Genomic DNA, 23,416 nt, shown 5'->3' on the forward strand with positions numbered 1-23,416 from the left:
TTTCTAGCTCAATTTCAACATTTTAAACAACTTGGGGCCCACCGCGTGGCACAGGGTGCAATGGCCATGCCTAGGGGACACTGGACCCCTGTGCTGGCCATTGTGGTGGTGGGCATGACTCCAGTCTTTTTAAAGACAGGAGTCATGTGACATGGATGGTTTTTCATCAGAAAATGACACTAGGCTGGTTAGAGGCATTTTCTTTGCCTCTAACCAGCCTAACGTCATTTTTTGGTGCAAAACTCCCTTCACCCATACCGCCACCCCCACCCGGCTCAATTCAATTTTTTTTTATGCTAGCTCTCCCTTTGCACCATCTCGCACATTCCATAAATATAGCTCAAGCCGGTGCTAATGTTTTTGATGCAAAACCCGCGTTAGTGCAGTTTTTCATCAAAAAGTATAAATTTGCCCCTGAGTTTGGTGTGGGTGCTGCGTATTAAAATAACATATGGGTTTAGAAGCGCTGAACTTGCTTGTGCATCCAGATGTTTTCAGGCAACAATAAACAGGTCAAGATAACTCTGGTGAATAATGTTACTGCTGGTGAGAGATCCGAATTTTGTCTAGTGGCGGTTTTTACTCATCATAAAGTAGCACAGAGGAATAATGTGCCTGCTGCAAAGAATGTGTAGGATGGAGATCCGAAAACTGTGAGTGAACTATGAGTAGCGCTTCCACAAAAAAAAAAAAAAAGAAATGTATGTCAGAGAGGGGTTATGGAGAGGTGAAAGACACTGTTGGATTGTGGTAGTGAAGGACTTTTTGAAGAAGGAGGTCGTGAGGGGCCGCCAAAAAAGACTTGCATCAGGAGCCACCAGCGCTAAAGCTGGCGCTGTGTGGGGGCCCCCTTCATGTTTTTTGCAAGGGGGCCCCTTGAAGTTTTGTTACGCTACTGATTGTGTGACAGAGATAGAGCAGGGCAGTGCCATATCTACAGAGTTAAAGCACTCTACTGTTTTCTCCCTAGTGCTGCCATGCAACTTTGCTGCCAAGCACCATACACACACCTTTCTGCCATAGTACAGGGTTGTGTGTGTGAGTCTAGCATAGATTTTCTACTGGAAGCGTTACCTTCCAGTACAAAATACTATGCCAAGACACTGTTATAACTTTTCCTACTTTATGTGCTATGCAGTGCAGCACACATGAAAAGTTGGAAACTGAAGGAGAAATTAAAACGTGTCTCTTTTGGATGCAAAACCCTGTCTCGAATTTTTAGTAGATAGGATTTTGCATTAAAAACCATGGAAGTTGCATAGGAATGCCCATGTACCATCCATGGAATACCTCCTTTGTGCTAAGTAATGCAAAGCATTGCTTTGCCCTGTTTTGGGTTACTTTCAGTCTACTTTCCCCTGCAAAATCAGTTTCGCACTGGAAAGTAAATCACTAATAAACATTATGTGCTGATTTGCGCCATTCCAGTGGAAAATGATCGTACAATTGGCCCCAAGTGTGCAAAATAAAACATATACTCACTGCCAGCTCTTCCTTGCTGCACAGGGCATCGTGACCTCCATATGGACAGGGGCAGGATCCTCCATTGCAGTCTGTACTCCCTTAGTGGGTCATTTATGCTTGGGGTCCTCTATCAAGGACCATATTTTGGTGGCAGACAGTTTGCACTTCTCTCGGACGGCTTTTCACCCGAGGGGCAGGATCTGAGGTATGGCTCAGATGCAAGGGGAACGGTATTCCCTAATTTGCATGGGACCACACTCTCATGCATATTAGAAAACATACACTTCCCAATGTATAGTCACTAACTTTGCATGCCAGTAACCAGAGGCGGCCCCACAAACACCTGAAGCTCTTTCTTTTCAACCAAATTGCCCCTAGGATTTAACATTGTCTCAGATACTATTTGCACTCCAACTGCAATGTCCTTAACACTGCTCCAGTTCAGCTCATATGTACGCAAGGGGTATTTGGAGGGTGGAGAGGTGGGCTAATCCCTAGTTCTTATTCTTAGTAGCTTGATGCAAGTGACTTCTGAGGGGTCAGAAATGTTGGCATACTTCTAAGCTCAGCGTCCTCTAGTGTGTCCCTACCACGTTCCCAAAGTGGCCTCAAGCCCCCCCAGAGTGCACAGCCCTAGTCAGGGGTAGACAATTAGGCACTAACATGAGCAACCACTCTGTCAGCTTGGAGTTAGGCCTAAACATCTTTCTTCTCCTTGAGTCTTTCTATCTCTTTATGGCCTCAAAGAGCTCTGGGGTAGCTGAAAGCTAAAAAGAGAGACACAAATCTAATATACAAAAACTTTATCACCTCATAAAGCAAAATCAACAGCCCAAACAAATGTATTTCAAAGATGTTTGATTTTAATGTACAACAATATTTTAATTAACAATTATCAGTTTATCAGTTTCCAAAACTGCCTAGTCTAGTACATACAAAACAGTAATATAATAACAAGAAAGTGGATTTGCAATGATCTTAAACAGATACAGAAAACTAGCACATAAGAAAAACATATAAACTAAATATCTGCAATGTATCAATATAAAAATTAAAGCTGAAAATAGCCTTGAGTTCAGCCTCACAAATTGGTGGACTTACTCGAGCAGACAGTGACAAAAAAGTCTATTGTTATTGAAAGGAACCTGTTTCACCTAGGGATAGGAAAAACATTTTTATGTTAAAACTGTTTGAGTAGAATGGGTAGAAGGCCGCATACATAGTCGGAATGAACCGCAGCACAATAGAAAGTTATATCCTGTCAGTGGGGAAATGATAAATAGAGGAGTGTCAAGATGACCAGAAGATGATTGATGAATGTGGAAATTTGACACGTTTTTGTGTTCAAGATTGTGGTAATCTGGATAAAACAGGAATCAGACAGTATGTAGGATCAAATAAAACTATGAGGAACTCAGTCAGGAACACAGGACAGATCATTACACCATATTAGAGTATATGCTCTAGTGGCTAAATAAAGGCTGCGGCTCATGGAGACCTAAGTTCTAATGTCGTCTTTCCTGGTTGCCCAGATTGGGTAATTTTGTCAAATTGCTTCATGTTTTGTGAATTGACTTCTTAAAGACCCAAGGAAGTAATGCCTTAGGTAAAGGTGATCCCACGATTAAGAGTTATATGCGTAAAAAAGCGGGAAATTTACAGACACCTTCAATCATAATAAATTAGTATTTGGTAAACAACAACTAGGATAAATAGCTAAGTGTTTCGAGTAAATTCGAAAACAACATCACAACATGGACAGAAGACACTTTCTGTGATCCCTGCACTAATTTTCTTACAGCATTTCAAAAATGATTTTACAAGATTGCCAAATAAACTAGCATCATCATTTCCTTTGCTACATGAAAATGCATTCCAAAAATTTAAAATCTGCTAATACTCAACTTTTGCTTGTTACTGGTCCTATAAAACCTAAAACTAGGAACAATGACAATAAGTGATTTAAATGCTTTGTGGACACATTTTTGTTGAAGTAAAACCTTCAGTCACAAGCCAGTCACACAGTCACAGTGTAAGCCTCAAAACTGAAGTTGGTGTCGTGTTCAGTAAACTTAGCCAACATAGCAAATGGATTGGGAGGAAGAAGAACTTCATAAATGCTAAGGTTTGTAATGGGGTGTACAACTTTTTGGTTGAATTATCTCAACCTTTGAAGAATGAGCAGTCTTTTCACTAATAGAACACTGAGTTAGTTTCCCATTGGTTTGGAAATTGAACAACCCAAGTATAATTTTGACCACTATTGAAAACAAAATCTAAATTTACATTTGTACTATGCAACTGTACTGATCATCTTATCTGTGTTAATTACCATTACTATTAATTTTGACTGAGCTAGTGGGAATGTTTTTTTATGACCCTGATGTTTTCCAGAATTTTGCAAAAATCCAAACTATAGGTTTGAGAACAGTAAAAGAATTTGAAAATACTATTGAAGTACAAAAGTGTTTAATGTTGGAGGTGATAGTCAATGCCTATGCTTGTACACATTACATCTTGTTCTTAAACTTTTGACTAGTATTCTTAAATGTTTTAAATAAATAGACATTCCTTTGCTGTGTTATGATCTACTTGTACTACATCACTACAAAGCATCACTTTTTCACAGGACTTGAGTTTCCAAAAGTGACAAATACAACACCAGCTTCGTTCGCACTGCCATTCGAGTGATAGTCTTCCCCAATGTTGTGCAAATGCCTCCTTAAAAGAGGGGACGCGGTTACGCTGTACTTTGTTGGAGCTGAGACAGCTTCATAAGTAGAGGTTGATTTAGAATCAGATTTTTTTGTAACAGTTTTAGAAGATTTTGATGTGACTATTTTGTTTCCAAACTGATCATATTCTTCATATTCCTCTGTCACAATTGTTGTCCCAATGACTTTGGGCAACTCAGGAATTGTCTTGAGTTCCAGGACGCTTTTTTGGCGCCTTTGGTTTAGTGGACTGCTAGGCATATTGGGTTTATATTCACAGGAGACACCTCCTTTGTTGTTAGCAGGACATCCCTGTGAAGCCTCAGCGTAAGAGCCTGTGCCACAACCGGTAGAGCAGGAACTGAGTTGTGGAGGCTTCCTGGCTGCAGATTCAATAGAAATATATGAAGGGGATACTGGCGAATTCCCTCGCTGTGGAACACTGTGCACTTCCAACTCCTGTTTCGTTATCTCATGCTTTTCTGTCAACTTCTCACCATCTCCATTTTTACCCTCAGTAACTTGCACTCCTTTCTCTGGTTTTGCTTTGCTAGACACTATGCTGATCTTGCGGATGTTATTGGTGGCTGAGGGACTTGAAGTACACCCAAGAGATTCCTTGAAAAGGCCTGAAAGACCAGCAATGTCAGATTCAGATTTCAAATTTGAGACTGAATAAAGAGCTTTCTTGATAGCCTCCTCAATGTCAAGCAGCCTCGCCAATGTCTGCTCTTTCAAGTGGATAATTTCAGTGCTGGCCTTTTCAAGATCCCCAAATGCAAGTTCAACAGAGGACACATTTTCAGTGTCATCCTTTGCACCTCCTTCAGAAAGTGTGAGTTCGCCTTGATCTTTGATATTTGGCTGGTGAACTGTATCCTGTCCACTCACCACCCATTTAGGAACATTTTCGAAGAGTCCCTTCAGCGACTTGACATCCACCTTGGAAGTCTCCTCTTCATATTCCTCAACCTTAGACAAAATTTTCTGTAGCTCTTCCTGCTTTCGCAGATTTTCATAAATGTCCATCGCTGCCTTCACATTGCCCTTCACAATTTCATCTTTGTGAACTGACAGTCGCTTACGACGTTCATCTTCTGACTCCCTACATGGCTTCTGTCTCATTATTACCTCCTGCTTTTTAGCCTCTACCTGACACAAATGAACAGTCTCTTGTGGCATGGATTCCTTAAGACTGCCCATCAAGCTTTGTTGTCCAACATTCTTTAGAGTTTGAAGGTCACTTTCCTGTGATTGCTTGAAACATGCAGTGTCTGTAAACAGCCGATTTTGCTTTTCGTGATTTAGTGTCTTTGAAGTTTCCTGGGCACCCTTATATTTGGAAGTCTCTATAACGTGCACATTTGCTTTCCCAGGCATCACATTTGTCCCTTGTGTCACTACGACACCTTTCTTCATTGCACATACTTGATTAGTTTGAGAAGAGCATTGCTCTTCAAAATGGCTGAAAGCCGCATGAAAATTGTACGGGACTTCATCCTTTGTCGCACTGTGCTCCAGGCCTGACTGTAAATTGTCCTTAAATTCCTGAGTAGGACAGAGGGATTTAGGGAAAAATAAGTTCTCTTTATTAGATGCTTTTACTACATTTTCAACTTTTTTAATATTTTTGTAACTCCCCAGATCATGAAGCTCTTTTTCTTGGTGGATTACTGCCTTGTTCTCTTCCTCTTTTCTTTTTTTATATTTTTCTTCTGCAATTTGAAGTGGTGTCTTATCTTTCTCCATTTTTAATTCTGTGGTTTGATTTTCTCTGACATCCATTGGAGAGTTGGAGGAGGAAAGATTTCTGGAATGCCCTTCCGTTTGCTTGGAGTGCTGTGCAGAAATGCAAGGTTTTGACTGGCATGAGGGCATTACTGACTTGGTATCACTTATGGCTGCTAGCTCAGGAGAGGAAACAGAGGCAATTGGTGGTGCTATTTTAACTCTGTTGTCAGTAAACGGACCTCGCCCTGCATTTCCTATAAGATGTGCCGGCTTTGGAGGAATAGCAGGTTTTTTGTTTGTCTGCCCTCTCGTTGGAGTCGCAAGTGCTTGTTCTGACCTCCCCACTGTTCCACTTGCCTTTGAAAAAGTAGAATTTTGGGCTTGATGAGTCAATGTGGGTGTATTTGGCAAGCATTTCTGAGTTCTTTTTCCATCACTTGCTTGCTCGGTACAGTTTTCTCTTGCCTTTGCCGGTGTCAGACAGCATTGATTTTCCATCACAGAAGCTGAAGAAGGAGGAAAGCCATTATCAGACGGTGATATGGGCATTGAAAGCGCCTGTTTCCTAAGTGCCTGATCATTAGAGCTTTGCTTGCAATCTGAATAGGATCTCCCTGCATTTTTATAAATCATAGCAGCTTTAAAATCTCCCTTGGAAACATTTATGTTTGACTTTTCCAGAGATTGGAGCGCAGCCTGCAAGTTACCTCGAACAACATCCTCTTTTTCTACTTCTTTCTCTTCTGACGTCGCACTCTGCAGTGCTCTAATAGCTGCCTTTACATCTCCTCTTACAACTTCCTCTGGTTCTACCTCTTCATGCACTGACATTGCATTATAATCAGCTTCAATAAATGGATTATAAAAGTTTTTCACAGGCTTGGCTGTATACACACCATCTATAACTCTACTATTTGCGCCAGGCGCTATTTTACTTTCCTGGCAAGCGTCGCATAGCAGTTGCCCCTGCTCTGCCTCAGAAGCACTAACCTTTTTTGAGGACATCATTGTCTTCTGCACACTGGAATAAGACTTGTGCTTTTCTTGGTGGGTGACCACACTTTTGGTCTGTTGCTTCAAGATGGCACCTTCTTGGCGTGAAGATTGCGCGGACATCTTAGCTCCATTCTCTTCACTTTCAGAGACTTGTTTGGTGGAAAGGTGTATTTCTTCGTTGCTTTTGTGCAACTTATTTTTGACTTGCTTTTGTATGCTTTCAGCTTCTGCTGTAGCTTGTCTGAGACTCTGAAGTGCTGCTTGTAGTTCACTCCCAACTGGGTCATCTATGACCGGCTTTATGAGGCTAGCATCCAAAATCGGGCATGGTGTGTCCTTGGCTGCAAAGCCTTTTGGTATTGTGCTTTTGGCAGGGATGGTTCCTGGGTACTTATCTTCTATTTTTTCTATATTTCTTGAGGTAATGGCTTCTGATCCCACCTTCGTACTTTCTTTTATTGCTATCTTGCATGTCTGTGTCCCTCCTTTCTTTTCGTTTGATAAATTATCCTCTATCGAGTTGATGAGCCCAGGTCGGCCAAGAAATTGTGTAGTGCAACTAGAATGGATGTCGTCAAGTATACCTTTACTTGCCGAAGGACATTTTGCTAGCTTGTCAGTTGTAACAAGCCTTTTGATTCCTCTGATTTCAGCATTTACCTTATCTGGAACTATGATTTTGGATTGCTCCATGTCATGTTTATTGTGGTTTATAATTTGTTCCTCATCTCTACAGGTTCTTTCCTCTATTTCGTCTTGGGAAAAATCAATTAAATTAATTTCAGATTCCTCCTGTAGACTTTTGAGATATCCCAGGTCCCCTTTCTCAATGCAGGTTGTATAGAGTTGCACATTTCCTTTTTCATTGTCTTCACGCTTAATGCTTGTGGAAAGTTTTTGTTCTTGAGTGGATGCAAGCAAAGTTCCTATAGTTGATTTCACATCGCCTTTAACAGCTTCTTCTTGAGCAATTTTGTGGGTATGTTGCTGTACGAGAGAGTAGATGGCAATTTTGATCATTCCTGATTCAGTCTCTTGCATTACAATTCCCTTTTTGACAGAGGAATTTTGGTTGAGAAGAATATTGAGAGCCCTTGACATGTCCTTCCTTACCTCTTCTCTTTGTAAATCAGATTCAGTTTGAGTGAATAGTTGCAGGGAACTTACTCGGATTCCGTTCTCATTCTCTTCAACTAAGGTTGCCTGGTTCTCCACGTTGGACCTGTGAAGTATTTGCTGCATAATCCGCCCTAAAGTTCCCCCCACAATCTCTTGCTTTAGAATTTCTGGAGCTTGTCGGTTTTTAATTTGGTATTTTGCCATTTTTACATTTTCAATTTCATTCCCTTCAATAATAATCCCATCATATTGAAGAGCACTGCAGGCACACAGTGCTATCAAGGTTTCCTTTACATTTCTTTCCATTATCTCTGTTTCTGTACTGTGTGTGGATTCAAATTTATCCAGTGGCGTGCTCTCAAATAACCAGGTTGTGCTTTTGACATCAGCTTGAGGCATCACCTCTGGAGCTTCTTGGTTTGGAAAAGCTTCACAGTCTTTCAAACTATCTATGGGCTGAGTCTCAAATAACCATGTACATCTCTTCACATCACCCTTTTGGATATCCTCTCTCTGAACTGTTGTTAGGTTAGATGCTTCTTCAGAGTCACCTTTTAAAGAATCAATTGGCTGATTCTCAAACAACCAAGTAGAGGTCCTAACGTTTCCTTGCTGAACATCGCTCACACTCACCATGCGCACATACTTTTTTAGGCTCACCTGCTGGGACTCAAAGAGGTGCTTATTGGATTGCACGTCTCCTTTTAGAATATCATCAATGCTCCTAGTTACTAGGGTTCCTTTATCAGAAAAAGAATCAAGGGGTTCAGTCTCAAATTTCCAACGAGCAGCTCTGACATCCCCTTTATGAATATCTTCCTGGGTAACAGCTCTGATCACAAAGACCTCCTCTCCAGTTTTGATGTGATCAAGTGGTTTGGTTTCAAAGAGCCACTTGGCACCTCGTACATCACCTTTCATGATTTCCTCTTTCTTGACTGAGGTGACTTCGTGGTAGTCTCCTTCCTTGTCTTGAATGGCATAGAGGGGCATAGTTTCAAATAGCATTGTACTAGATTTAACAGACCCTTTAATCACTGTCTCTTCATAAATATCCTTACTCTTGGTTTCTTCAGCCCGTTCATGGATCTGATCTAAGGAATATGTCTCAAACACAAACTTTTTACCACTGACATCTCCTGCCTGGACATCTCTATCACAGTGTACTTCCTGAACACCTTCTGCATTGTTTCCCATGGAATCCATTGGACAGTTTTCAAACATCCATGTAAATTTGTTCACTGATCCTGCTTGAATGCTTTCCTTGTCAGCTGTGTCTTTCAAAGTGACGTTAGATGCATTACCCGCATTGCCCAAGGGCTTGGTTTCAAACATCTCTTTCACCCTGGAAACTTCCCCTGACGGCATTTCCACTCTACTTGAGTATCTGATTATTCTTTTGGATTCTGCAGTGCTCTGGCTACTGATAAGGGGTTCAGTCTCAAACAGATGCTTGGTGGTTTTCACATCAACCCCAAAGAAGGCTTCTTGGTTTGCCGCACTAACTTTCAAATATTGATCTTCGCTTTCTTTCAGTGTGTCCAGTGGCTGGGTCTCAAACAACCAAGTGTATGATTTGACATCAGCCTGAGGTAATTGCTCTTCCTCCTGCTTTGTGTATGTCTTCTCATACAGCATGTCCACTGGCTGTGTCTCAAACAACCACCTGCATTTTTTCACATCCCCTTTTTCAGAGACCTCTGTCTTCTCTGTTGAATCTTTTTCAGTTTTGTTCATTTGGTGATGAATAACATCAATAGGTTGTGTCTCAAAGAGCCATTTTGCTGTTCCCACATTTCCAGCCATAACTTCCTGTTTGGTGATGCCTCTGATGAGGGCCACTTTGGTGGGACTCTCATCAAACTGATCCAAAGGCTTGGTTTCAAACATCCACTTGTAATTTTTTACATCACCACTCATGATTTGTTCTCGGCTAACAGATGTCACTTTGTGGAAGTTTCCCAGGCTATCCTTTATAGCATACAAGGGTGTGGTTTCGAACAAATGCTGGTTGGCCTTAACATTTCCAGCTATTATCTCTTCCTGTTGTGTGGATACATCCTTATCAGGAGATGCAATGCTATCCAGTGGAAGGGTTTCAAACAAATGTTTGAAACATTTCACATCGCCCTTAACAATATCCTGCATCTCGTTGGCTTTGGTGTGATCATCAGAGAAGGTCTTTGCAATATTTGCCAGGGAACAGGTTTCAAAAATATGTTTTCTTTGCTTCACGTCTCCCTTTTCTTCTTCTAACATTTCAACTTTCTGTAAACGTCCCACTTCCAAGTGATTTTTGGCACTCTTTGTAGGCTGAGTTTCAAATAACCAAAGCGTTGATTTGACATCTCCACCAACTACATCTTCTTTGATTTCTGTATCATCAGTTTCATTGCCTTTTAATGAGTCTAGAGCTTGGGTCTCAAAGAGAAGACGATGCTTGGTCACATCAGCCCCCTCAATGCTGTCTGTGGATGCCTGGAAATCAGCTTCATCTATTTGCTCTTTAATGGTGTCCAATGGCTGTGTTTCAAACATCCATTTTGCTGCCTTAACTCCACCTTTTTGTGCCTCTTCTAAAGAAATTCCTCGAATTAGCTGCATTGTGGAAGTGTCCTTATTGATGGTATCTAGGGGTTGAGTTTCAAATAACCAACGCACACTTTTCACAGCATTGCTCTGTATATCTTCACGGCATATGGATTTAATTTCATGTATTTTTCCATTTTTGTCTCTAATAGCACAAAGATTATCTGTCTGGAAGAGCCTGACAGTTTTCTCAACATCACCTTTTGATTCTTGAATTTCAGATTTGAGCTGAAGGAAGCTCCTTTCCTCCACTGATGTGCATCGGCCAATTTCATCCAAGGAATATTTCTCAAAGAGGACTTTGGTACCTCCCACATCTCCTTTTGCCACGGGCTCTCTCAGAACTGCTTTTTGAACATCCATATCTTGTTGGTGCATTTTATTCAAAGAGTCGAGTGGCTGAGTTTCAAAGAGCCACAGGGCTGTGTGCACATATCCCTTGGCCTGGTCACTCTCACACTCAGTAGTAGATTGTGGCAGAAAGTCTCCAATGGATGGCTGGTTTTGAAATTGCAGAGATGTGCTTTTGACATTGCCACTGAGAATGTTTTCTTCCTCTGAAAGCTTCTTGACACCCTGGTGCTCCCCAATGGAGTCAAGTGACCAGTTTTCAAAAATCCAGCGCATGGATTGAACATCACCAGGTACCACTGGGTCTGAGTCAACTGATGTTTGTTGGTTCCCATCATCAGGAGTTAATATTTCAGCAAGGTCGTGAGTCACAGCCTCCTCTAAGTTCTTTCTCAATTCAGGGTGCATGTGCCGATAAAGTCTCTTCAGTTCATTAACTTGGCGCTGCTCGTAAAACTTTGAAAATGATTCTTTTGGAGGAGGCAAAGGCAAGGCACTTGCATCTTGACTTCCAGACAACTCAGCTGAAGGATGGAAGGAGTCTGGAGGTGGTGGTGGTGGGGGCAGATCCTCCTCCACTCCCTTCCCGGCCACAGAAGAAGACATCTGGATATCCATCTCTGCTGACCTTAGAATAAAAGTCAGAATGTCAACATCATCCCTTAATGATGCCCCACACGAATGTTAGTAAACAAACGATGTGGTGGGGGATGAGGGCAACTACAGTCAAACCTGATCCTTTTATGTCCAATAAATTACAATTACATACAATTTGTGGTGATGTCTCTTCAGACAAGATCTGATACTTCAGAGAATTGTAATACAGGACAACAATTTCGTTTACCAAAACTATCTGTATCCAAGTCAGACTGTAATTGCACTAAATTTACATTATAACAAGCAAACTACGGGTAAGTATTAGTAGGAAGTCCATAAGTTTACTTTCTATACACAAAACAAAACTCGTATCCTCCACAGCAAAGCATTCTCCAACCCGATGATGTTAAATTGTTAAATCCACACAATGCAGTGTTAGATAAAGGCCATTAAATCAAGCTGTTCCAAACCTGAAAGTCTGAAATAAAGTGTTCCACATCAATGATTCCAATGAATGCTTTGAATGGCAAGAATGAGCTTAAGATTTAGAGCACCACATAAATTTTGTAGATTGCCATTATGTTCATTTCTGTTTACTTATGTATTTGTTTATTTATTTATTTTTTGCCTTGAGTTGTGGCCTCTGTGCTGCACTTCCCACAACGCAAATTTACCACTTTTCAACTCTTTTTCTAAAATACTTCGGACATTTCTAAAAGTGGGCTTTGCTGGGAAAACAACTGATGTATCTAAACCACTCCTCCATAGACTAGGGTAGCAATTGTATTATAAATCATTGTATTTTGTCGGTTTCAAGTACTCAAATTGTTCGTAGTGGGATTCTAGTCTTAAGTATACTTTTTGGATTGTGTGTCTGTAGGAGGTCATCAGTACTTTCCATTTGAGCGCAACTAACCCAATGCACCATTTTGTTGGTGTGCACATGCACACTCCCATGACAATGAGTCTAAGGGGTCTTCTTTGCAAAATGATTTGTAATTTAGGGAGGGAGATAACAGATGAGAAATGGAAAGAGGACATAGAAAAAGAGAGACAGAGGGAGCGAGAGTGTGACCGAGAAGGAGAGAGGGAAAGAGAAAGTAAAAAAGTGAATTATGCATTAAAATCAAGGCACTGAAAACTGTGTACCGAAGTACGCTTTAGGCTTCACATTTACCAATTTTCTTTAGCCTTTCTTTGATTCATATGCACACAATATCCAAGAATGTAGAAGCTTTTCCAAAGTGCGGTAACTCAACTCGACGAGTTTATCGTACAGCCTTAGCCTTTACAATATAAAACCCACCTTCTTTCACATAAATGTCCATACACTGACCTGCGACTAGTATTATTCCCACACTAATATTATTCAGACAGTTATTAAAAATAACTGAATGACTATTATTAGTGCAAGTCTTAGACCCTCCTTACAAGTTGCACGTGAATGGGGCGCATTTATCACATGTACCGTGCAGCTACATGTTAAACCCCATGGAAGGGGGACTTGTTGGGTAAAAAAAAAAAATTCTAACCAATAATACCAAACAGAATTCCCAATTCCGTTGGGTTTAATGCAAACATTTCCCCTTGCTCCCAGTAGGTGATAAATGTATGCAGGGAAGACTGGATGGGGTGGAGGGAGGGGGACTGAGGAGTAGGGGAAGGAATGGGAAGGTTATTTAGAGCATTCAATACTTACTCCCGTCTGGAAAAAAAATGGAGAATGAGGTTTGGCTACTTGAAAGCCTCACTGTGTGGAATTGCGGCATGGTAAACTTTTAACTGACCCAGTTAAAATCAGGCGTAGTGGGATTCCATGAGGCAATTCTGCTTCTCCTGGCTCGGAATGAGGGTCTAAATAAATTTTAGATCAAAAAGGCCACTGCTGGGGCAAAACTATTTTGACTGACTAATTAAATACCAAACCATGTCAAATAGAGAACAACAGACCTGCTTTATGTTTCAGTATGCTATGAACAATGAATGCCACGTAGCATGAGAACTCACTCAAAGAGTATGGCACAAGAAACTCACTCAAAGAGTATGTCACTAGAATGTATATGTGGGCGTGCGTAGGTGGATGCATATATTCGTGTTTGTGTGTCTCAATGGGGGATGTAAATGCGCTATAAGGCCAATTATTGTGCCTGAATTAATAGTTAATTTCAAATTGGAGATATAGTGGAACACTCACGCTTAACTGATTTTTCATTAACTTGTACTAGGTTCATGCGAAGACAAAGAGAAAACCCAAGTTAATCAGATGGCAAAGGGTCTGCTTATCCTGAGACAAACTTAGCGATCTAGAAAGAAAACAAAGTGGCAGATTTATGAAAAGTGGCGCTGCACATAGTGCTGCACCACTTTTCTAGCACCCCTTAGTGACCCCCTAATGCCACCATGTGTGCGCCAAAGCTAAGATACGGCGCACCATGGCGGTAGTTAGGGAACCAGCATCAAAACTTTTTACCCTAGTTCGGAGCTTTGCAGGATTAGCGTCAAAAATGTTGACGCTCATCCTGCAAAGCGCATTGAGGCCCATTGTAAACAATGGTGTGCCTCTTTTTAACGCCTGCTCTGAGAAGGCTGTAAAAGTGCTGAAAAAAATGACGCAAGGAAATCTCTTAGATTTCTTGGCCCCATTTTTTGGGCCGCCCAACGGGGGAACACCCCCTTTGCATACATTATGCCTGGCGCAGGCATAATGAAGCGCAAAGGGTTACCAAAGTAACGCAATGCATGCATTGCACCACTTTGTAAATTTGGTGCAGCAAATTTGGCCTCATTGGGCCACATTAGTGTAAAAAAAATGATGCTAATGTGGTGCAAGGAGGCGCTAGGGGCTCTTAAATCTGCCCGAAAATGTGGAATTAGAATTAGAAAGCGTGTTAATAGTCACTTTAATGGTAACTGGGGTAAACCGTGGTTTCCTAACACCCAGAATTTCTACGTTTAAAATGTTCTGTCTGTAAAGCATCATATTTAAAAAATACTTTGCTTGCCACTTTTAACGTTATCTGGCATTTACTTAAGGGAGTTATTAAACAAAAAACCGACATATTTCCATATTCAATGGCATCACTGAAGAATACTTTCTGATTATTAATAATTAAATCAAATTTGGGAATTGCTTGAGATAACCCTGAGGATTTGTATGGTCAGATCGTGTTAAAAAACGCACAATACTGTATCACTGCAAACAAAATGTTATGATATTGATTTTAACTCTGAACAAACTGTGTTAGTAAAACAAATTACATCACACACTTCCAAAAACACTTGTGAAGAACGTCATGCTTGATGTACTGTGCAGTCAACTGTAGCACATATTCTCAAATGTGAATATTAATGCTGTATGACAAGAGGAACGTGGAACTTTTTCCGGTTGAATTGCCACGTCGTGCAAACTCCGTTGTGCAATTCAATGTGTAATTGGTGTCACCAGAATGTGTCATTTTAAAACGCTCTCAGGGGCTTAGCTTCCAGAGTGCAGAAGGTGCAGTGACACCGGGTCCCAGAGTCCTGAGGGGGCCTACTGACCCCTAATTATCGCTGTATTTTAAAATTCAAAAGGTACCCAGCGGACCCATTTCCTTGCTTGCACTAAGGCGCATGACACTGGCTATGCTGCTGACCAGGCCAGACCTTTGGGTACCACCTTATTTGAGAGAGGACCCTTCCTGTCTCACATAACAGGGGAATAATGAAGGAGATCATCAGCGCCCCCTCCCCCTACCATAAATAACATGAAAGGATACCAGCATATATGCTGCAGACTGTGCTGCATAAGAAACCAATTAAATGTAGGATATTTGTGGCAGTTTTGTGGCATGAGGCACCAAAACGAAAAGGTTTAAAATGCTTAGCATGGCCTTCCTGGGCTTGTAAAAGGGCTCTCTTGAAGACACTGCAGGGAGGAATCCACATCAAAATAATTAAAATATTTGGGCGGTAACGCCCCATTTAGAGGATTCTGGTTAACGTTATCTTTCACAAAGTATAATTTCTTTTAATTTAGATGGAGTTTTCTTTTTTCCTGGTGTGTGGCTTGTTCACTGCTTCTGAGTATTTTGCTCGATCCCAGTTTACCAAAGCTGCATTGCTTCCAGGCCATCTGAACTGGAGCAGAAACCGAATAGGGATAGATAGCTGCCCACACTTGGCACTTGTCGTATGCGGGGAGTGCCATGCTCCTCAGAAGGTGCCAGCATCACTCCAGCTTGCTTGCACCACTACTCTGGCGTTAGGGGTATTTAATATCGCATTTAAATTTATCATTTTGATGATTCAGTCTCGATTTTACAAACAGCACTTTAAACTGCAATGAGCTGCATACATTCAAATGAAGCATTCGTGAATACTACACAAATTAGAACAATGCATAATGTGGAAGAAACCAATTGTCAACCACATTTTCAGAGCTTGATCCAAACCCAAAATGGATGCAAACTCTAAGGTCACTGCGAATAGAAGTAATCCTCCCTGCTGCAGTGAATAATGTTCAACATGGGCTAAGCTCCATGGGTTAGGCAAGGGTTTCTATTCTACAATTTCGGTAGTGCATTTGAATTGCACGTTTTAACACCATTTAATTCTATCCCAATTAAATATAAATGTTTTTATCATAATAGACAAAGCTGTGATTTAATTCTTAAGTGCATTTTCTCACAAGCCAATCTGCTTTCTAAAAAGTGCTCAGTTGCATAACAATGAAGAATTGTCTAGGTTTAGACTAAAAGAGGCATTGGAAAAATGTCCTACCTTCTTTAATTGTGAATTATTGTTAGCCGAAGCAGTGTCCTTTTTTGTCCTTTGCTGGAAAACACAAAAAGTACACAATTGGCATCTTTATTGTGAAATCACACTGGTCAGCAATGGCTATTCTATAGCAGTAAATGCTTGCAATTTATTTACAAAAAAATGAAGACGCCAATGCACATGCACAGTCACAATTACTTAATGTGTGCCAAGTTCCCAGAATTTGAGGAAAACAGAAAGGTGATTGGTGGACAGCATGCAAAACTCTAAGCGATTGGATATTGCTCGGGCTGCGTTCCATTCCATGGTTTTTCGCCCACAAGGTCACTTCAGACAGAGATCAGTCATATGCAAAACAATCCTGGTCCTGCTCCGTGTTTCCCCAGAATGTGATATAAATGTATGCATTGCGAAGGCAAAAGTAGACAAGGTACATCCTCACCGCATTACATTGACCTGCCATTACATTGCTCAATCTAAGTTATATATAGTAAGTTAAATGCAAGGGTTATTTAATTAAAACATGGTGAGGGTAATTAAAATATTCAAAAAATGCTTCTGGTGAGCCCTCCCAGGGGTGATGTAATTGTTACATTGTAGTGGATGCAGCGGTTAAAGTGCATAAAAAACAGAATGGAACTGATCTTTAGAATAATGGGGGCGGGGTCAGCAAGTGTAGGGATGGGTTCTAAGATGCACTAAAAATGAACAAAATATTATGTACCTATTTTGTTGGTCTTTCACCGTCAGGTAACTGCATCAAATTAATGCATACACCTTAAATGAAAAATAAATTCAAGTTAAACTAATAGGTGGGAAATGCACTCTTTTACATTGTTAAATCTGTTTGTTAATGTCATCTTTGCAAATGTCTGTGTCTTTCACCAGTGAGTCACCAGAGTGAAACCTGATTGGCGTAGTGGGGAACAGTTATTTGTGTATCTATAATGTTACGTGGTCCCACCCTGTACAGAAAATATGGCAAATATGTAAGTGATTATTTTTAAATGGTATTACATATGGATTTAGATAGACTGCTGCAGAATGTGCAAAAACATTTAGGGGCATATTTAAGAGCTCTTAGCGCCATTCTAATGCCACATTAGCATCATTTTTTTTACGCTAATGTGGCGTGGGAAGGCCAAAAACGCAGTGCCATATTTACAAAGTGGCACAATGCATGCATTGCACCACTTTGTAACCCTTTGCGGTACATTATGACTGCACCAGGCATAATGAATGCAAAGAGGGTGTTCCCCCATTAAGGTGCTGAAAATATGGCGGAAAGAACTCTAACGGTTTTCTTTCCGTAATTTTTTTCTGGTACTTTTAAAGCCTGCTCAGAGCAGGCATTAAAAGGAGGATTCCATTGGTTACAGTGGGTCTCTGGGTGCTTTGCAGGATTAGGATCAAACTAATCCTAATCCTGCAAAGCGCTGAACTAGTATAAAAAATTCTGACGCTAGTCCCCTAACTACCGCCATGATGCGCCCTATTTTAAATACGGTGCACACATGGTGGCGTTAGGGGGGAGCTAAGGGGTGCCACTGTGTGCAGTGCCACTTTTCCTAAATATGCCCTTTAGGGTTTTATTTATAATTTATAAAGTACTACATAACAAATGTTGCAGAACACCATGTTCACCAAACTGACAGTCCACCTCCTCTATTTAGAGTAGGGGGGAATTTCATGTTTCAGTGGTGGGGAACCTACTGGGTACACTGGGGCAACATTACACTGATGGACTTGGGAGTGTCGGAGTAAGTACATTAAACCATCTGTCGAATTTAGAGTTGGTGGTCTAATGTACTTTCTTTTCTGTTTGGGACCACCTGCAAAAGCCAGATGGTCCCGAATAGAAGAAAAGAAAATCAGCCTGCGTTCTGGGAGGAAACTCCAAGCGTCTACACCACGGGAGAAAACACTCAGGGTGTCAGGTTCATTGGTATATATATATATATATATATATATATATATATATATATATATATATATATATATATATCTATATATATATATATATATAGATATATATAGATATATATATGACAGCAGCTCAGCAAACTTTAAGTCCCTTTAGAAAAGCCATCCTCATGGGGGTTTCTTTGAAGGCACAGAGATCTCTCTGTCAGGCTGACAGAGATCTTTAAATATGGTGAGCGATAGTCCCCTAGGGATGACTGAGGTAATGGCCTCTGCTATCCTGGCAGATGATAGGCTACCCACCAAACTCTAAAGGAGTCCCTTAGTGTTTCAGGCAAAACAAGTGCTTTCAGTGTTTGTTTTTATGTATACAAAATCTTACTGTACCTATGCAAACATTTCTCATAAGAGACCATTACAAAGATGCAGGTCCATTAAAATAACCCATCTGGTAAGACCCTTAGATTAGTGATCATAAATAATAAACATCTGTCATCATGAAGCTTCAAGTGACTTCATCAGTTCAAGCCTAGGACCCCCTACCTTCGCTTTCAGACAGAGGCACCGGAAGGTCTACATTAACCTTTCAGTAGCAATTGTTTTTTCTAACAAAAACTATTGGAATTGGTTTTGTAAAAATTCTAAAAGCATAGCCAAGTCCTTTCCCATAGATTCTGCCCACTTCGAAATATTAGTGGAGTTGATGTAGTGAAACTGATGTACCCCAATACAACTGCAAAGAATGTAGAAGGTATCAAATCAGGGGGTTTAGTGGTCAAAAAGAGGGGTTCATGTTCAACACTCTAAATGATATTGTCACCTCATCATTATGTTTAGGTTTCAATCTAGAAGGATATCTCATGATGGGGCAGTTACCGGATACATTCGACTACTAACCAGTTTATAGTGACTTAATGGAAGCCCATGTGAAAGGAAATAGCATTTTGTTGGTTAAGAGAAGTGGTTCCCAGCCTTTTGAGTTCTGTGGACACCCACCTTATCATTACTGGAACCCGGGGACCCCCTTGAATCATTACTGCAAGCCGGGACCCAGACCTAAACATTGTTGATGATTTAAACCGTAAAACAATACACAAAAATACAGAAACACGCAGTCCAACAAACACTTTCACAAATGAAAACACATTTAACTGAATTTGCAAACATATAAAATACAAAATAAACATTTTAACTGGAAGGTTGGAGCTTTTCTAAATTCAATTGAAGCCACAAATTGTCCATACTATATTCTGTTTGATGCACCTGCACTGCTCCCACAGATACATTTGAGGATACTAATTTAATTTTTAGCCACCAATTGTAATTTCCTTGAAAGTTACAGTACGTTTTAACATTTACAGTTGTACATTTAGCCAGTGTATTTATATAAACGTTATTAATTCATTAATGGTAGTATATTTTCTAAGCAGTCACAGAGCCCCTGAGGAGGCTTCGTGGACCCCCAGGGCTCCCCGGACCACAGGTTGGGAACCACTGGTTTAGAGAATTAGATTTAAGGAATATATAAAGAATTGTCAAACTCTCTGGGTTCCCTTGGAACTGAAGACGTACATTGCCATTTATATCTTGGGAACTTTCACAAGGGGTCAGGACTCAGAAGAGACGCAAAGCTTTGGAAATTGCCTCTTGTTTTTACAATCTCACTGTTGTGCTGGTATTTTGTGGTCACGTGGGAGTGCTATGTCACCTACAAATATTTCTATCTATATCTATGTTTCTGTTGGTATACTGGAACATTTGCTTGTATTAAACAAAATAAGGTGTGTGGGACATAGTATGGGAGGATGAGTGTGTATGTGTCCTCTTGACAATCTGAAACTATTGATATCACTGTTATACCCGGAATCCCAATCAGGTCTTACTTTGGCTCTCGGTATTAGGATGAGCTCTTCCCCAAAAAGAGCTGTGAGGGGTGACATACAATCCTTGCCTTCTCCTATTCACCTTTAAAGAAGGGGTAATATTGTGTGATGTTTGGCCTTCTTAAGGATAGACAGGCCTCAGCTGTTGCCAAACCAGTCATATTTTCTGCCCTGCCTCCAAGAGCCTAGTGACTAGAGGACAGTTGTAGGATGCATGCTCTAGGTCAGTGGGTCCCAACCTTTTAACTTCTATGGACCCCCACTTTATCATTACCGGAATCCAGGGACCCCCACTGAGTCATTACTGAAAGCTGGGGACCTAATGTCTTAATATTATTTAATTTTGTAAGCGATCGTGGACCCCCTGAGGAGGCGTTGCGAACCCCCAGGGGTCATCCTGACCACAGGTTGGGAACCAGTGCTCTAGGTGGCTGGCAAGGCAATGTATTGGTGTGGTTTGCAAGGTATAACATTCTTACCGACTGCTTTGGCCCGACTTTAGGGGTAGCAGCTGCTTTTGACAGATAAAGAGCTGATCGTTCCTTCACAGATGGGACGGCTACCGTCGGCCGCTTTAGAGGTACAGGTCGAGCTTCTTGTAACTGTTCTAAATGTGGCAATGCCTTCCTATCTGAAAAGAATGAGGAAAAACAAAGTTCATTTTTTAAGCAAACTTGAAAGTGGCCAGTTGTACAAAAGGGAAAGTTTCAATTCGGCAGGGCAGGAGTCTGACAAATGTCATTTGCTGGCAGTCATAATTGGTTTGTGTTAACAAAAATTTTTAATTCGGTCAAACACATGTTAAGGTTCTAGGAATGTTCCTCTCTCTTCAAGTTTTCCAGCTCACCCGAACAGGGCTCCAGCGAGCAAGACAAGCTTTTAGAAGGCAAACTCGGATCCCTTTGTTTGATAGAGACGGGGAGAAACAAAAAGTCACCATAATGGAACTTTTGGTTACAATAAAAACTTTGGCAAAACAGGCCTTTCGTGGTTTAATCTGTGCAGAGTTCTAGAAAAGGTTACCATTGTTACACAAGAATAATGACTCGCAGTGACCACGAGCTGTGATTTTTAAAAAAAGGTGTTGTTATTACCAAATGTAATGGTACTCAATTTACTGACCTCGGAAAGATGGAAGGTTGAATATACCTTGCTGAGATTCAGATTCGAGTGCTGCAAATCAAACATATAGCAGCAGTGAGGGTTCAATTCACTGAGCACATCGTCCCAATGATAGGAGGCTGGGCAAATGGAGTCAACCCTGTGATGTCACCAGGTGTCACCTAGGACTGGCATTTTGGTGAATTGATTTCTAAGCACCACACTTCCGACTGTGTGTTGCCTACAGGACAGATGCTGTGGAAATGTAACAATGGTTCTCAATCATACTTAGTTCTCTTTATCACCTGGCATCACATTTGTAGCTGTGGGCACACAGAGATTTGAGCTCTAGGTGATACCCAAGCATCCGCCCATCCATCAGTCCACCCACTAATCTGTGCATTAACGTAAACACCTATCTGCACAATTAGATCATGTGCTTCTTTCTGTGCATTCATTCATACCACCTATCTAACTGTTGTCCTTCCATCCATCCAAAATTACTTACCTAAGATACAAAACCCACTAATAAAATAACACATCTAAGACATGCATGTACACATACCTGTGCTGCAAAACCAAATACAAATGCCATACCGAATGTACAACACCCCATGCCTCAGATGCAAAAAAGCTAAAAAGAGCAGCCCATGGGGCAACTGTTCTCAGGTAATGATCAGTATTTGGGGCCCAGCCTATCATATGGCAGAATAATCCTTAATAACGTCCACACAATGACTAATTATGGACATGCACCAACAGATTAAGCAGTAGCCAACTCTTCTCGTAAACTGATAACCAGAGCAAATACAGTGGTGTGACATCAGCTATTACCAATGGACTTGTCCTGTGCATACCACTGGACTTGTTCCCAGTTATTTCCATGTCTCACCCTGGGTCCATTTGATACATGGCTTAGAGGGAACTGGCGATCAGGCTCCATTTATCTTATGGACATTTACATGATGCTAAAACTAGACCAGGAAAACCAGTTGCTCGGAGAACACGGGTTTATAGTGTCTGTTTTGTTTATGTTAGGTTTGAGTCGAGTTGTTTTCTGAAGGTTATTAGAAGTATTTCATCTTTAAAGAAAATAATAAATGTCAGGGCCCAAAGATTTTCTGAGGAGCCGACAGCCTTCACTGCCTGCCGCATTATGGGGTTACCGAATATCAGCACTGCTTATTCTTGATTCCAGCTAATGTCACTGTGTTCCACCACCCTACATTCCCTGCCTCTTTACCTCACTCTTGCAGGCTATTTTTCATCCATGCTTTTCTCCCTTCACCACAGTTTTTCTATCTTTCAGTTCTGATTATTTCGCCATTTTCTGTCTTCTCTGTCTTGCTCTGTGTCAAAGTCTGATGATAAAAATAAGTTTCTGGCCCAAATAATAAGTGCTCCTACCCATCATCTGAATCCAGTGCAACTATTCAAGCACTGCTTATTAAAAATTATGGATTTCAAGTCAAATAAATGTGGGAGAAAACTAGAAGTGACATCATACACCCTTTGTCTCTGATATAATATAGGGTTGGCCTCTTGTCTGACAGTTAGAGCTATAACACTCAATAATTTGGCGATTCTGATGAATTGTGAGCAATAACAAAAGTAAAAATGGCTCATAGTGTCCGATTTACTCTCTGTCCATTTTGCTTTTTTCATGACTGCAGACATCATCAGTGGCAAAGACGGTGGCAGAAGAGTCCGACGGCTTGCCTGACCTATCAGCGGCTGCCCCAGGCTATTTCTAAGTGACATCCACATTAGTCTGGTTCAGGTGAGAAGCCAGAATGAAAGTTTTTTTGAGGAGTATACAGCAACCAATTTTCAATCAGATTCAGTTCTTTGGAAGCTTTGCTCTCATAGTTTGAATCCTTCTCCAGCTAGGTACCGGTTTGAAGAAATTATGATCAAGACCTAAGTGCATTCTGATGCGCATATAGGGTCGTTTCTGGATGCCAAAAACACCCTTTTCAAAGGTGTATCAGTCTGGTTCCTGGATCACACAGACACATAGGTGCCACTCAAACGTCAGACAGGGCAGTATCTCAAGTAGAATTCCGCTCCTCCGGATCACAAAGATTACTAGGTGTGGGAACAATGGACCAATTGTGCAGGGTGGAAACATCAACCGGTAAAATCACATGCAGGTCCTGGCAGGTGCAGTCTCAACTTACACTGTTTGAT

At 41.0% G+C, this 23,416-nt stretch overlaps 1 protein-coding gene across 3 annotated transcripts in view; it reads right to left on the reverse strand.

Moving 5' to 3' along the window:
• Window positions 1–2,305: 2,305 nt before the first annotated feature.
• The window catches only part of XIRP1 (xin actin binding repeat containing 1), a 38,304-nt gene continuing 17,193 nt past the window's right edge, over window positions 2,306–23,416 (reverse strand). Inside the window, exons 1-3 of one of the 3 annotated variants that reach the window (XM_069211070.1) lie at window positions 20,605–20,660; window positions 16,323–16,376; window positions 2,306–11,592 (exon numbers count right to left, since the gene is read on the reverse strand). In XM_069211070.1, the coding sequence (XP_069067171.1) occupies window positions 4,080–11,582 (7,503 nt within the window). In that variant the 5' untranslated portion in view covers window positions 11,583–11,592; window positions 16,323–16,376; window positions 20,605–20,660 and the 3' untranslated portion in view covers window positions 2,306–4,079. Of the gene's footprint in view, window positions 11,593–16,322; window positions 16,377–17,043; window positions 17,067–20,604; window positions 20,661–23,416 lie in introns of those variants that run through there. The other 2 variants (XM_069211071.1, XM_069211072.1) reach the window with 2 other exon arrangements.

This window comes from Pleurodeles waltl, chromosome 10 (assembly GCF_031143425.1).
Source record: "Pleurodeles waltl isolate 20211129_DDA chromosome 10, aPleWal1.hap1.20221129, whole genome shotgun sequence".
In the NCBI taxonomy this organism is placed as follows: domain Eukaryota; kingdom Metazoa; phylum Chordata; class Amphibia; order Caudata; family Salamandridae; genus Pleurodeles; species Pleurodeles waltl.